Source organism: Fragaria vesca, linkage group LG3, assembly GCF_000184155.1.
Source record: "Fragaria vesca subsp. vesca linkage group LG3, FraVesHawaii_1.0, whole genome shotgun sequence".
NCBI classification, from domain to species: Eukaryota; Viridiplantae; Streptophyta; class Magnoliopsida; order Rosales; family Rosaceae; genus Fragaria; species Fragaria vesca.
The window spans coordinates 9,773,836-9,790,171 of record NC_020493.1 but is presented as its reverse complement, the minus strand read 5'-3'; the positions used below and the strand labels follow the sequence as shown (position 1 = coordinate 9,790,171).

The window sequence follows — 16,336 nt, the reverse complement described above, 5'->3', positions numbered from 1 at the left end:
AAAAAAGTGACAATAACACAAAAGTTAGCAATTCATCGATAATTTCGGACGAAACAGATGAAATGTACATGGATAATTATCACCCCGATGCCACTATATGTCAATTCGAAATTTGATTCAAACTGTAGCGCAATGCCAAGATTGCAAGCCTAATCAAACATGTCAAAGAATATTTCTCCTTTCTTTGCTAGTTGGTATTCACACTCAAGGTGGGATCCGAAAGGCAATTATATATATTGGAACTTGGGCAGCTAGACGTTATGACTTAAGCACTAACTTGTTGACCCTATAAACCCTAATATAATCGACTCCCATGTCATTTAGGCAAACCATTTGGGGGATTCCTTGTCTCTTCCACTCTTTTCTTGTTAGGCCATGTTGGTTTTCCTATTACATCCAAACAAGAATATATATATCGTTGTGCTCGTACACATCACAAAACAAACATCGGTTTGTACTTGTTTATGATCGTTGCGTGTTTATTTGAATTCCAAGCCATCCACATTCATCATTTGCCTAAGAAATCGACTTGTATTGTTGGATGTGACGACTCTTCTTGTCCCAATTGAGATGTGTGTAGTCTGTATTTGGAGAATAATAGTTGGCGTATGTGTCTCTAATTTTTTCTATAGAATCTTTGAGCACGTTGCATAGCTAATAGTCTGTAAATTGGTGAAACTTTAATGACAAATGTGAAATGCCAGTTGGGTTTTCATCAATAAAACGTTTTAGGTCACACTCAAGCTAATGGAAGATGCCCCATACTTTCATTGCCTTTGGGAAGACAAGCAAAAGAGGTCAGAGAAAGCTTCATCTAACAAATCGAGGAGGTTTGATTGTGCTTGAATAATGGGAGATGGCTAGAGAGTAACTAACAATGTTGACAAGAGCAACAGTTTTTCAGCTAGTTTTCTTCAACTTCTGGTAAGGTGCTAAGTGGGAGAGCATTAAGAATGGAAAATAGGTGAATAAGTTGAACAAATATATTGGTAAGGGGGGATGGAGAAGTGTATTGAAAGTAGAGGTTATGTCTTACCTTAGTATGTGTTTGGTTCAAGCTCAAGCAATTTAGCCATGTTACTTCAACTAACAACCAAGAATATGTGTTGCAAAGTAACTTCTTGCTTGTGACAAAACAAACGGTGGCTAGCCGGCTACCATTTCGGCTCTAAGAACAATTTAGGTATGACTCATCTTCAAAAGATGTAAAGATGTTTATCACAAGCTGAGACTCGAACTATAAACCTTTTATTACCAGCTTCTCAATTTATAATCAAACCTTAAATCTTAAATATCTGTAAGTGCGATATAATTGTTTTCACTCTTCACAAATGCATAGTATGTAGTACTGTACTGCTGGTGGTTGAAAATGTTTCTCCTATTGTACTTGATATTGAGTTTGAATCTTGAAAACGAAAGAATTGACTTGTTCTAACTTGTTATACCCAATTCAACAACTTTGATAGAACCCTCAATAGAGCCAAGCATAATCATGCCATTTGTTCAAATTCATTGGTTAGAACTTGAAAAGATAAGACAACTTCTAATGAAAGCATAAAGAAAATGATCATAAATATTGACGGATGACATATAAATCACAATTAGATCAGGTGCTTAATTGGCTATTTGTGTGTTGATAACGATTGGTTTTTATGGATTACACACCGATTAAGCATCATGATCATTGGGTCCACGTTGCTTGTGTTCTAGCATCACATTTGATTTGATTAATTCGAAAGTGACTAACGACCATGTTGTAACATTACATTATATTATATATTATATATATATATATTATTCTCCAATAGGATTTTATTTGGTTAAAGAAAGTTTCATAGAATAAGTATCTTTGGAGATTATTGGGATTAATGTCAAAGAGAATCAAGTACAAATTAATCTTGTCAAAATTGCATGAATGGTTCTTGCTTTGCTTGCTTGAGTGCTTCATTGGAGATTGGCGTCGTACCAAACCCTATTTTTCATAGACTAATGGTAGAATATTGTATTTAGACCGATCATTTTTCATATTATTAGAATCTATGATCTAAATGGAATCATAAATAACCACAACACAACTCTCTTTCGTAATTAATTTGTTTAAATTTGCTTTGTTTTTTAGCTTGTTTGAACTTGTTCCGTGGTAGACAAATTAACCTCGAGTTTAGCGATACTCAAACCTTACCTTTATCTTGTACCCCAAACCAAACCGCTCCCTCTTTGCACCTCTGTCCTGAAGTAAAGTGGTTACCCAAATCATCAATTGCGCTAGTAAACTTTTGTGAATGCCAAAGGAGAGGGAACAATCACACACAACCCCATTTGGTGCCATTAATTTTTTTGCACCCATGAAAAAGATGTGTGAATAAAGCTAGTAAACCTAACTACACTCATTGCCTTTGCCTTGGTCCCCTTGCTATAGAAATAGAATCACACATCAATTTCATGTGGGTCATCATCCATCATCATCACCCCTCACCTTGCTCCTCTTCTCAACTCATTGATATACATGCACACTTGGGGAAAATTGAATAATGATCAAGGACATTGCCCATTGCTTAAAGCTCATTGCTCAACTCATCAAAGTGATCAAACCCACAAAGGCAAACAAAATGAAGACATTGACACATGACCCAATGGGATTAGTTAATCTAATGACCTAAATACTCATAGAGAAAGAGAGAAAGAGAGAAAACAAATCCTTTGTCTAGTATCTTAGGCCCATGATGCTTTGTGCTTTGTTTGCTTCCTTTTAAGCTTTTTAGGTATGAGACTTGGTGTAAAGGGATGGAGATATGTGTGGCACATAAGTTGCCCACTTTGGTGATATAAACCATATTCCAAGTTTGAGTTGGAGAGGAGGTGGGACAGGTACTGTAAGGCATATAAATATGTAGAAGAAGAATATGGATCTCCCAATTCAGAGAGGACAGGCATGGAGGGCCAGGTCATGATGGAACCCTAAACCTATCTTTTCTTGTCAAAGGGGTCACTCAATCATGTAGTACTAGACTAGTAGTGGTAGTAGTACCAGTACCTCCCATCATCTCACAATTATGTTGCTTTTCCTAACATATTTCTCTTCATCTTTAGAGTTTTAGACATTGGACCCCAACATGTGTATATGGTCCCCCACACTCATGAGACCTTTGCCCCATTCCAAATTAGCACTTCCTAATTGGCTTTGAACCCAGTAAAATTTCAATATCACTTTCTGAGTTTCTGCATGTGGAAGTAAATTACTAATGGTAAAAACTGCAAAGTGACATTGGTAAAGTAAAATATACAATACCCTCATGGGTGTTGGCAGGCCTCCTTTGATTTGGTGCTGTTCACTTTTCTGATCACATTCTCATTTTACTATGCTAAGGGTAATGGGTTATATGTTGTCTTTTGAAAGAGGGTTCATGATAAGATTCCATCCAAGATAGAAAGCATAACAAATCAGTGACCTAGAAATCATATCTCAACAATGGATTTTTTTTACTTTCTATAAAGATGTGGGAATTTCATACGACTTGACCTGCCATGGAGATGAGTCCACCGCCACTTTATGCAGTTGGATTTGGTAGTGTGATAGATTGGATGGAGTAAGGCTAAAGACTGAGAAGGGACATTTGATTATTGCACATTTGAATCCAGAAAAAAAAAAAACAAAAAAAAACCCCACTATGGATGATGAATGAAACATGGAGAACACAGTAAGTTGAAAGTAGCATAAAAAGAGCAAAAGAAGGAAGAACAGTTACACCAAAAACTATTCTTTTCTTTCCTTCCTGGACTTTCGACAGATTGGTATCTTCAAGTGCAAACATCATCAGCCTCTCCCACTAAAACTACAACATCCATGTGCCCATCATCTTACTCATTCCCATTATTGTGGTTGCTATTTGCATACCCAACTAATCAAAATTCTCCATTTTAATGAAATGCATATTGAAAATAACCGTGTTAAAAATTAAAAAATCAAAAATAATTCAACGATCCTTGATTTTCATGTGATTGATCGATAAACTCGACTGTTTCAGTTACATGACATAACAATCTTGCTAACAACCAACTCGCTATATTGGGTTAAATGATAAATTCATTGTGTTTGATATTACTTCTTCTCTTTCTTTGCATATAGTGGGTGCTTTGTGTAAAGTGGAGAGCATGTAATTCCTTGTGTGTCTATAAAATCATTCATGATGTTTGGTTGATGTGAGTGGGCACAGACCAAAGCCGATAGCCCCTGGATTTTCTATATGATGAAATGACATTATGCATTAGAATTGGCTGGTTTGGACTAGTTGTTGTCTTATAATATATAAAGTGATTCCAGTGAAATGATCTCTGTCAAGAAAGAGAGAGATGAGAATGTACTATGTTTTTCATCTCTCTTTTCCAACTTTTTGAAAGTTCTGTACATCTAGCAGTGTGAAGTGGACATGAACTTGGAGTTGAGGGTGACATTACAGAGAGAATCAGTTATCACTTTAATCCAATCAAGAGCAGTAGGAGGAGATACTTGGTGGTGTCATCAATATATGGTGGTGCCTATTGCACAGCAATGACAGCATCGAGTTGTAGACAGATCATGAGAGGGGGGAAGAATGGGCCACAAATTGATCATGCAGAGCACAGAATTCTCACAAGCAATTCCAATTCCAATTTGATGATTATGAAAGAAATTCATGTTTCCATTTCTGTCTAAGTCGTGAAGTTTGGTTAGTGTATCAACTGCACTAATCATGACAGGAATTCCCTCACAGGGAATGCTATTATGCTCCATTGATGTAATTGTATTGTCATTCAAAAGATAACAATACTATAAGTTTAGCAAAAGATTTTTGATTCACACAGTCACACGTAGTTATTAATAAATCCTTTATTAGTAATCATTCATTAGACATAGTGATTTCAAAAACTTAATTAAGTATGCTAGTTAATCAGTATCTTTGATACAGCTACATACAAAAAATTTGAAATAGACTTGACATAAATTGCATGCAAAGCAAGAGCCATTTGGTTTTTCTTCTAAGTTTATACTTGTGTGTATTCATAATTCATCCCTACCAAACCAAACAATTTAACCTTTGTCCAAAAAATTAACCTTATACATAATGTCAAATACAGTCAGATTTGAAAGCACTCATCAAAATGAACCACTCATCTATAAACTATACATACATCATTTGACTATACATATGATTAATTTACTTGACCATGAGATGATTGAGATCCATCAACAGGAAATGTACATGCTTTTCTTTTGTGATGAAATTGTTCCAAGATCTATATTGTTCACCAACCAACAATAATGTGCAAGAGATGCAAGAATCAAGGGAAACAGGAACACAATCCCACAAATCCTTTCCAAAGTGGGCACCCATAGCATATAGATATATACAATCTTCTTCATAATGGGTAGGTGAAAGTGAAAGTGAAACTTGGTCAAAATACTTCATGGTAAAAATGGTTGAGAATATCCATTATTCAAGAACAAACAAGCAGTAGTTGTCCATAATGCATGTCAACCTTATATAATTTGGAAGCTGCCTTTACTTTCCAAAACAGAATGGGCCATAAGTAAAAACAGATCAAGAGACTAAATAAGTATGTTGGGCCTGTTTCTGGGCTCCACAATGAACCCTACTACAGTACTACAACTAACAAAACAACTAATCCCAAAATGACTTGTGAATCAATCAAATCTGTCTTCTTAAGTTCAAAATGAAGGGATAGTGACTTCACAGGCAAGAAATGTCCCACCTGGTTTATCATATACCAAACCTAACATGGATGAACCGTTTTCAATTGATGATGAACAGCATATAAACTGGACAAGATATGGAGCAAAATCTTTCGTAAACTTCGCAATCTGTCGGCACAATTATTTGTCTTGTCTGGTTTTGTTTAGTGATTCTTGCATCGTTAAAGGTCCAAATCCTAACTATATAAGCATACAATTAGGTGTAGTGATGACATGAACCTGAGGATGCATCAGAACCACTAAATCAGATACAAATCGATGAGTTGCATAAGTTTATGGACAACCAAACCGACCTAAAACAATGGATTAAGAATCTTTAGATTAATTTCTCATCGAAAATTTAGCTCTTCTGCCCTCATTGAAAACATTGCTGCAATGACTTGGGAGGAAAGTAAATGAGTGTGGTAAATCCGAAATGGAAAGTACAGATTAACTATACCAGAAAACCTAAAGGCCATGATGGGATACGAGACATATACCTAAATATGCCCATGATCTAAGCACATTCAATCCTAGCTTGATGACCAACCTACTGTAGTGTTCACTCAGGAAAATTGAGTAGCTGGAAAGGAATAGGAGAACCAACATGCATATCAGTGGGTTATTACTCAGCTTTGCTTCACATTGTAGACGACAAGTGAGAATGAAATTGAAGAAAAGAAGGGGTTCTTTTGTTTCTGGTGCCTTAAGCCTTTTATGAAAGTCATATAATTAGACAGAAGGAGGAAAACCTGTCCTGTGTGCTATAATTTACCACAAACATTTTGAACTAAGCAAATCAATAATTATCACAAAGTCCTTGAAAAATACTCATCATCATTTAAAGGGGACTTGTTTTCATTCTTGAAGGTGCATGACCATAATAAGTACATGCATGTTCACTTTTTAGCAAATCCATCTTCTTAAGTCACCATTTGAACAGGTTTTTACCAAATTTTAGCTAACAAAAAAAGAGAAATGTTCTTTAAAACCTTGGAATCATGGCCACTCAAAATGGATCCTCGTGGGAAAGCAAATTCTCATCTCAAACCATGATTTCGACTATGACATTACACACAATCCACTTTCCAGAAAAGGAATCACTGATATGATGCAATTCTGTACTCGAATCTCAAAAGCTGTTCACCTAAGGATGAACAAGAAAACAAAACACATATCATATAACTTCCACAAATCAAAATGTGTAATGTCACTTCTCAATTTGTTGCAGTTGGATTTGAATAAATTGAAAACATATGATATATCAGGCATATCAATTTGACAGCAAGCATTTGAGTTAATCAGTACCAATGTGAATAAGTTCAAACATATAAACCATGACCTCCTAAACAGCATATAACAGCTATAAAAAGGAGAAAATATGTATATATTTCTATAGTTTATAATGTTATATAGTCCAGCCATGAGGCTCAAAGTAACCAAACTGCAACAATGAAGGATGAGCAAACATACAATTTGCGTATACGAGATTGAAACTTGAAAGCCTTGAAACATTACAGAAATTTTTTGTTTACGGAAATTCTCTCATGTCTATAATCAGGTGAAGAGGATACCAACTATGAAATCTCAGGATCACAGACAGAGGATAAAATGTTCACGTCCAATACATCCAGATAGCTTAAGTGTAAAGATAATAGTTCTGGTGGAATGAATTTCATTGATACAAAGAAGATTACATATACAAGTGTAATTGTGACTGACTAGGAAACTAAACTCTATAAGGAAACATGTATACACAGATAAGCAAATCCCTAATAGAGAAGATACAGCTGATCTTCTTTCTATCTGAAAAGTATTTTCTTTACACTCCCCCTCAAGTTGGAGAGTGGATATCTTGCACTCCCAACTTGCGTATCATGGGAACAAAAGTTTCCTTCCCCAAAGCGGTCAAAAGGTCCGCCAACTGATGTAATGAACTTACGAATCTTGTAACAAACAGATCCGTCTTGGATTTTATCCCTGATATAACGGCAATCCATCTCAATATGCCTGGTTCGTTCATGAAATATCGGATTCACTGCTATGTACAATGCTGCTTTATTGTCACAATATAATGAGGCAGGTTCGTGGTGCATTATTCCCAAATCTCTAAGTAAGTAACGCAGCCATGTCAACTCACAACACGTTCCAGTCATAGCACGATATTCTGCCTCTGTCGACAAAAGAGATACAGTTTTCTGACGCTTTGATCTCCAAGAAATTAATGAAGGTCCAAGAAACACACAGTATCCTGTAGTGGAACATCTAGTAAGTGGGCAGCCCGCCCAATCCGAATCACAGAATGTTCTCAGTCTTAGATCATTGTTGGAGGAAAAAAATAAACCCTGACCAGGAGCACTCTTGAGGTAACACACTACTCTAAGTGCTGCCTCCATATGAGCTTTTCTCGGCGCATGCATAAAGCAACTCAACACATGAACTGCATAAGTAATATCCGGCCTTGACACAATCAAATATATTAGCCTTCCAACCAATCTCCTGTAGTGACTTTGATCCTTGAGCAAATCAGTCTTATCAGACAATTTTAAACTTCGTTCCATTGGTGTATCAATAGGAGCTGCACCCAACAGTCCTGCATCCTCAACAATTTCCAATGCATACTTATGTGGGGAAATAAAAATCCCATTTTTAGAAGCAGAAACCTCAATGCCAAGGATTTTAAATCACCAAGATCCTTGATATGAAAATGACTGCAGAAATTTTTTAGTAGCAGCAATACTTTGATGATCATTTCCGGAAATTAATATATCGTCAACATATATCAAGAGAGCAGTAAAAGACTTGTCTTGTTTCTTGGTGAAGAGAGAAGGAGGCCTCATTGTACCTATTGTGATGACCTGGGCCATTGCCCTTTGGGTTCAAACTAAACTCTATAAGGAAACATGTATACACAGATAAGCAAATCCCTAATAGAGAAGATACAGCTGATCTTCTTTCTATCTGAAGAGTATTTTCCTTACATTAAGAAAGATTTGAAAGTTACTGACAGAAACCTACACCTCTATAACTTTACTGACCACGAGTCCATTGTCAACTGAAACCCAATTCTATCTTAAGCTTTGTTTCAGTACTGTTTCATGCAAGTGTTACATCCATTGGGTAATTGGCCATCAACTTAGACCAACAACATTCAAATGATTTGCTGAAATTTGTACTAGGAAGTGAACTGATACATAGACTTTGTATTTTAGGGTGATCTATTAAATTCTCCTGATATATACTTGCATCAGTATTTCCATATGATGGTGTAAATATGTTTTAAGGACTATGTTGTTGTGCAGGGCAGTCCAGAAGCTAAATCATCGAGGACACTGAGGATCTTCAGATGATTTGATCAACATGATGCTAGATCACCAATTTCGCAGCTTGCACAAAATTATTCAACATGATTTGACAGTCACTACATTACAGAAGTTGATCTAAGTACTACAAATTTATCATTAAATAACGGGAGGGGACACTTGTTCATCAACTTTGATTCATCATAGGCTTCTATGAGACCATTTTTTTTAGTTCTGTCAAATATACAAGGATGCTTTCACCAAACAGAGCAGCAATTTAGAACGTAGGATGTCATCCTCCTCTGCTTAGTCAAATTAGTAGCTCATGAAGGCTGATGCAACAACACCATTTGCTTCCTAGCTTTAGTGTCCATCAATGTCAAACCTCCTTGCATTCAAATAAGGAGAAGGGAATTTCAATTTCTGCCACTTTCTGCCACTTCTAAATTATATCAGGTAAACGGCATTTATCCTAAAACCAGCAGGAATACTCATTGTAAAGGCCTGTGAACCTTGAAAGTTCCCATCTTTTGATATTCTAAACTTCTTTCCCACTCCATCAGAGGCCACAAACCTTTCACTAGCCAATCGTTCCTCATGAGCTGAGACTGCAGAATAGTCCGAATTCTCCAAATGACATCTTTAACTGCAAAAAAGTCAGAAAATCCAATTTAGATCCAATGAAATGAAATTGTTTTTACTGGAACCGTGTAATCAAATAATAGCATTTTCTAACGCCAACATAGACACATATTGAACAGCACATAAGACTAGCAAGGACGAGAACCATCCCAAGTTTATAAAACTCACACTTCTGTCGCATGGTATAAGCAAATATAGAATGGATGGCATAATGGATGTTGCAACTGTTACCTGGGGTCTGCATAGCAAAACAAAATTTTCAGTATCATCAACATGCTGAACCAATGATCTTAACATTATGATCGAAATTGAGTCACAGCAGAAGACAATGTGGGTCACAAAAAGATGACTACAAAGTAAGAGAGAAACTTTAAGGAAATACCACACTAACTATACGCGCATACAACTGAAAGTTGTAGTCTCCATTCAAGGCTTTGGTTCAGATACACTTGGATGTTCTAGATACAACTGCACAGAGAGTGGTTGACTACTCATTGATTTAATAGGAGTTATTAGGGGAGGTTGTTGCCACTGCTTTGTGTCTGTTGGAATCCACAACTCTTCATTCTTACTTGAACTTTCCTGAGGAAGGGACCGAAAGTATGCCGTTATCTCCCACCTGCAATCTATTATAAGAAAAAAGCTTACATGACCTAGCTGCAACTTTAAAAGAAAACATGAACGCAGAAGGACCACATTTGTAGTGGAAGAAACCAGACACCTCAAGCTTAGGGTCAAAAACGAATAAATTAAACCAAAGATGAAAAAGATAAAAGGGGGAAAGCCTAGATGAACTATAACAAATATAGTTCAAGATTAATCTAAGATGAACTATAACATCCAAGAATGAAACTGAGTACAGAATTTCAATTTGAAGTCAAGGACTTACTATGAGGAAGAACCCTAGTAACAGATTCTATGACAGGAAGCTTGATAAAGAATGACCTAAGTGAGAACTCCAGGTCAGCTTCTTTGACGTTTGAATCATAAGACCCATCCACAGTGAGCTTAAACATAAACCTTTCCATAGGGTTGTTGTCACTGTCGAAGAATATAACAGCTACTCTCTCCACCAGACCCTATTAGTAAAATGTATGTCCGTTTCAGTGAGAATAAATGATAGGGGGAAACACGGAAATACAAGAATAAGGAGAATATTATGTCAAATCATTTTCCATAGGAATATAGTGTTTACAAGAAAATGACCAAATCTTTATTCTGTTTCTGTCATGACAATATGAACTTTTGAATTGTTCCCCACACAGAAATCAGATTGAACCTCTACTGCAGGCTGCACAGGTAGTTCATTGGTATGTTCCTAATATCTATTCCACTCGTCTAAAGCATGAATCAGTTAAAAAGAAGCAATCCGGAAATAACGAGAGAACTTAACATGGTGAATGTGAGGACATATTATAAATACATTAGACATTTAGACTATGAAATCCACATACTCTAATCTCGATTTGCAGAGCACTGAAGACCCTACTCATGTACACTATACAACCGAACCAACTAGTATGCTGAATCATCCCCAAACCCACATTGTTGTTCACACAAACTATCTATATATATATATATAGCATATATATACAGGCCGGATGTAGAGCGGACGTCCGCACTCCGGCTTAAAGTGTGGACTTCGTCCGTTCTCTGCCGTCTCACGCTGGTGATGGCTTCTCTCCTTCCTGGACGACAGCACAGGCTTCCAGGATGGCTTCTCTCCTTCCAGGACTGGCCGGCGACAAGTTTTCCGGCCAACCTTGATCAATCATGGTGTTTTCCGTCCAGAGCTTCAATCCGGCCGGAAAACTTGTCGCTGGCCAGTCCTGGAAGGAGAGAAACCGTCCTAGAAGCTTGTGCTGTCGTCCGGGAAGGAGAGAAGCCGTCGCCGGCGTGAGACGGCAGAGAACGGACGAAGTCCGCACTTTAAGCCAGAGTGCGGACGTCCGCTCTCTATCCTTTCTGTGTGTATATATATATATATCATAACAATGTTCAAGAAGTTTACTTACAACATTTCTTCTGACGAAAAAGATGCATATTCAAAGATAGTGATACCGTATTCTAAAGGCGGGATTCATTGAGTTCCACATAATACTAGTATTATCCCAAACGCATATACAATGAAAATTTCAACAAAGAGGTCAGAGTCTATTCCAAACTCAACCACGGACTCGAATCGGCTAACTCTTGCAAACATTTAATTACCAAAGACCATATATCAGGCAAAACAACAAAAGCAAAGAAATTTTTGGTTTATTTTCATAAAGGACGAACCTTTTTGATAGAAGGAAGTAGTCCTAAGACAGCAGAATGGATATAATCTCTGAGCTCAGGGTGCCGAGCTCTTTGAACCACCAAATTCATATACTTCCTTCTCTCAAAAGCACCTTCAAACCCAAAAAAAACAACCATCAGCTAAACCGATTTCCAATATTTAAACCCATCAGACTCGCTTATTTTCAGGCTTTTTATGGGTTTTGCTTTCTGGGTTCCCCAAATAATGGAAGAAATTACAAACCCAATACCATAAACATTCTTAGAAACCCAAAAACAAGAAATGGGCTTTGTGATTGAACCTGGAGGGTAGATTCCTTTGAGGAAAACGATTGAAGTGATTGCCACCTCCAAGAACTCGACCAGAATCCGAGCGGTTTCATCTGCGAAATTTAGAAATTGAATTATGAACAGAATGAAGTAGAAACCAAGAACCACTTTGAGAAGTGAAAAAGCATAAACCTTGAGGAGACTGGTTGTCTTTGCGCTCCATTATTTCTCTGTCTACAGTTTGGGAAGTTTGAAGCGGAAGCTTTGGCTTTGAGTTTAAATAGACGAACCCGCTTTTAGGCGGGTCTACCCGATTCAGGTCCAACTCCGACTCGACCCAAACAGTCTCTTTTTTTACCCTTTCTTTTTCTAATAGGAAAAAAAAAAAATTTCTTTTGAAGCGGAGAGCTGACCAATTTTGTCTCATTGATTGACCCTTTATAAGCAAAACCAAAACCAGTCATGACCAATTAGTCTGGATGGAAATGCTTCGACTTCTCTAGACTAAACTTCAATCTATATTTGCAATCATCCATAATACAAAAGCCGTAGTGATAACTTTGCTCAAATATTCTAGTGTTGATAGAAGTTGCTTTTTTTATTGGAATTTCGGTCGGTGAATTTGCACAGTAAACCCTTCTCGTCGACATCGAACAAGAAACAACAGGTTGCCTCTCGTCATTCCTCGCGCTCGTGCAGTGACATGTTCTGCAAGAGGCATCAAGTGACGGATCGATCACAAGCCTCATAATGACACGCGCTGATCACCATTGAACAAAATACATCGATTTACACTGAGAAGCTATCAAACAAAAGTACTGTTTTTATAGGATCCCGTAGGCTCCTTGAAATAATGAAAGAAAAACACTAGAACATAAGAATAAGACTGGTATGAAAACAGTTTAAAGAAGTCACAATGTCACGGACATTTTTACATTCACAATACTATGGGAAATAGAGCCCAAAAGCATTGGGGCGGCACTCTGAATAAGACAAGCAAAGCATTTCTGCACAACGCATATATTACATTACACTCGGAAGAATTACCAATACTAATAGTTCTTTGAACAGACTGAATCCCATCAAACAATTACATATTTCCCTATATAGTAAAGAGGTGCAGCAGCCGCACTGTTCATACACTGTAGCAGTGGGCCTCAGCTCTTTCTTTCTGCCATTTATCCCAAGCCCAAAACTGATTTTGGTCCAAAACCCATTTCTAGCTTTTAGCTTTCCACCCTCTCTCTTCCCTTTAGTTCTACCCGAACAACTCAAGAAAAGCTTTCCCCGGTTTCTCACTTCCAGCTTTCCACCATCTCTCTTTCTCTCAATTCTACCTTCATCTCTTTGCAAAAGTTCTTCTCTCTGCAAAACCTTCATCTCTCTGCAAAAGTTCTTCTCCGATCCAGATTTGGTCAGTTAAGAGAAGACAGAAAGAGTTAATCGCTTTTGGTTTGGTTCTGCTTTCGTTGGAATTGGTTTAGGGTTGTATCATTCCACGGATTTCGGAGGCGATCGGTGTAAGAAAAAGTTTTCATTTATCTGCCTCCGCTTACTTTTCTTAAGTTTCTGATAAATTTTCCTTTCATGATTGTAAATTGAGATTTTGGTGCTTTGTTTTCGTTATAGAGGTTTCGAATTTTCAACTCATATACTGGGTTGTGTAAACATTGGAGTTTTATGGGGTTTTCAGGCATGTGCGGGTAGGTTGCTGTGCAGGTAAATTTTGATTGGAAAAAGAAGCTACGTGGGCTTTTTTCGCATTTGATCAACGGTATTGTCACTATTTGATAGATTGGTTTTTCTCAAATTGATAGTCCTCAAATTTATTTTTGTTCTGTCGTTTTTTTTCCTTCTGTACAAAAAAAATCAACTTTCATGAAAAATCATAGCTCTGCATTCGATTTGAACTTACTGGGAGTGAATCATCCAATTGATTCATATATGCTGATCGAGTAATCATATATGTTTTCTGCATTCTAGCTATTTTATTTTTAGTTGGGGAATATTGCATATGCCAGTTGTTTCTAGACAAATCACCGGTATCCCACACTCGCTTTCCCCATATGAGACAAATTGAATTCACGGAGAATGTTACGTGGTAACCAACTACTGTCTTTACACCCCGCAAAGAAAGCCAAATGATGCAAAAGTTCAGTTAAACAAATTTAAAGAAATTTAAGAGTAGTTCTGCAAATAGTTAGAGATCTCTAGAGTAGCACTACATGCCCGTAATGAAGACGATTCACTTTGTGTGAGAGATATAGTATTACCGTTCCCCAAACCAAAAAAGGTAGTCCTCCTAAAGCATAGAGTAGAACTCCAAGTAGATAAGTACGATGGAGAAACCTATAATACGCCTGCCTTCTTAGATCATCACCATTTTGTTAAGTGTCTTTCGTGCTGCACAATGTCAAGCTATTACTTTCAAGCCAACAACTAAACCATTGTTTGTACAGCAAAGATGTATCAAGATTTTGAGCAATAGCAATATATATAGATAAATATTTGTAGGCTCAGTTTATAAGCTCAATTGTCACTTCAGTTAACACCTGAAGAACATGCTTGATGTCTCTCATATGGAGTTACCTTCTAAATTCAGCTTTCAGCTTATTGTTACTGTTTGCTCCCAGTATTTTCTACGTTGAAGGATTTTATCATTTCTGATTAAAGGTCTATAGCTCAACCATTTTGTACATTTTCTTGTTAGAGTACGTGTTGTTTTGCAGGAGGTTGCTGATAACAACTGCGTCTACAGAAATGAGGTACACCACTCAGTTGGGGAACGCACTCAAATTTTGCAAGATGTAGCTGCAGATCCAACTCTACCTCGCATAAAAGCTGTGCGTTGTGCTCAGTGCAAGCACGGAGAAGCTGTCTTCTTTCAGGTGAAATGCTCATTCTTTGGATGAAGTTGTGTACTTTTACATGTGCTTTTTCAGTTAACTTAGTTCTTGGTTAAATACAGAGAGACTGGATGTTCAAGTATCTGTTAATAAGACACATGACATCTTCTAAGCCTTTCAGTTGAAATTCCAACTCTTGATGCTTCAAGTCTTTACCATGGATTTCCATGCAACTTAGAATATGATATACAATTACTAAGTATTCCACATGAGGACCATTCTAGCTACTTTTGTAATGCATCTAGAAAAGACATTTAATAGATATAACCTTTTAACAATGTATCTTTTAGTAATGCATCTGGAAAGACATTTTACAGGTATAACCTTTAAGCAATCCATGATTTAGTAATGTAACAAAGATTATCTTTGGCAAAGTTATGGTTCTTTTTCAATACATCATATCACTTTGCCTGTTTTGTTCAACTGAATGTTAGGGATCAGTGGTTTATGTGGTCACTTGGCATTGAAACATATTTGAGTAGTTGTAGTTGTCACCATTATAACATAGGAAAGTCACATCTGTTTATCATTCTTCTTCTTTTTGGGTTTGTATCCTAGCCTTTCATGTCCAGAAATATGGTATAAACATCTAAGTGAATAGTCAGATTGTACTTTTAGATAGCTTTTTACTCCACATGATTCCACTCCTTGAAGATGTTTAAAATGTAAGAGGTAATTCTAATGTGCAAGTTCTTATATATGTGCAGGCAACTGCTAGAGGAGAAGAGGGGATGACGTTGTTCTTTGTTTGCTGCAACCCAAACTGTGGTTACAGGTGGAGGGACTAATATGCTCAAGTTTTATCTAACTGTAATGATAAAGAGCACTAATAACTGTGAGTGTGGACATTACAAATAAAGAGCATTAATACAACCCATGTATGTCGATCCATGCTTTTTTTACATTTACATTTCTATATCAATTTCGCTTACTTTTCAGTATGATATTATGTTAAATATCTTATGTACTATGACACAACGACTACCGTAGAAATTAATAGCATGCCAAACTGTTCGAATCAACCATCTCTATATCTATACTATATCATCATCATTAATATCCCACTCCACCTTCGCTAATCTAATCAACCGCGCTTACACCAGGCGTGAGACGTCTTTAGCATTGGAATTACGGTAGACTGACTTGTATCAATGGATCCAGAAACACCCGTACAAATGACTCATTGACATATCAGCACATATGTG

The 16,336-nt window shown here is 37.0% G+C and overlaps 1 protein-coding gene and 1 pseudogene across 2 annotated transcripts in view; both read right to left on the bottom strand.

The window, feature by feature from the left end:
• The window catches only part of LOC101292394, a 1,325,780-nt pseudogene that overhangs the window by 1,103,096 nt on the left and 206,348 nt on the right, over positions 1-16,336 (bottom strand). The window lies entirely within an intron of this gene.
• On the bottom strand, positions 9,531-12,466 carry LOC101305733 (mitotic spindle assembly checkpoint protein MAD2B-like). Its single transcript, XM_004294092.1, has 7 exons — positions 12,418-12,466; positions 12,258-12,338; positions 11,956-12,068; positions 10,565-10,754; positions 10,058-10,301; positions 9,844-9,913; positions 9,531-9,679 (listed from the first exon to the last, which is right to left on the bottom strand). Exons 1-5 carry the CDS (start codon positions 12,446-12,448, stop codon positions 10,102-10,104), a joined length of 615 nt encoding a protein of 204 aa, XP_004294140.1. The 5' UTR covers positions 12,449-12,466; the 3' UTR covers positions 9,531-9,679; positions 9,844-9,913; positions 10,058-10,101.

Coding starts and splice junctions, on each gene's coding strand:
- LOC101305733 (XM_004294092.1), bottom strand. CDS start 12,448: ATGGAGCGCAAAGACAACCAGTCTCCTCAAG. Junction 12,339..12,417: donor AGACAACCAGTCTCCTCAAG/GTTTATGCTTTT, acceptor TAAATTTCGCAG/ATGAAACCGCTCGGATTCTG. Junction 12,069..12,257: donor CAAAGGAATCTACCCTCCAG/GTTCAATCACAA, acceptor TTGGGTTTGAAG/GTGCTTTTGAGAGAAGGAAG.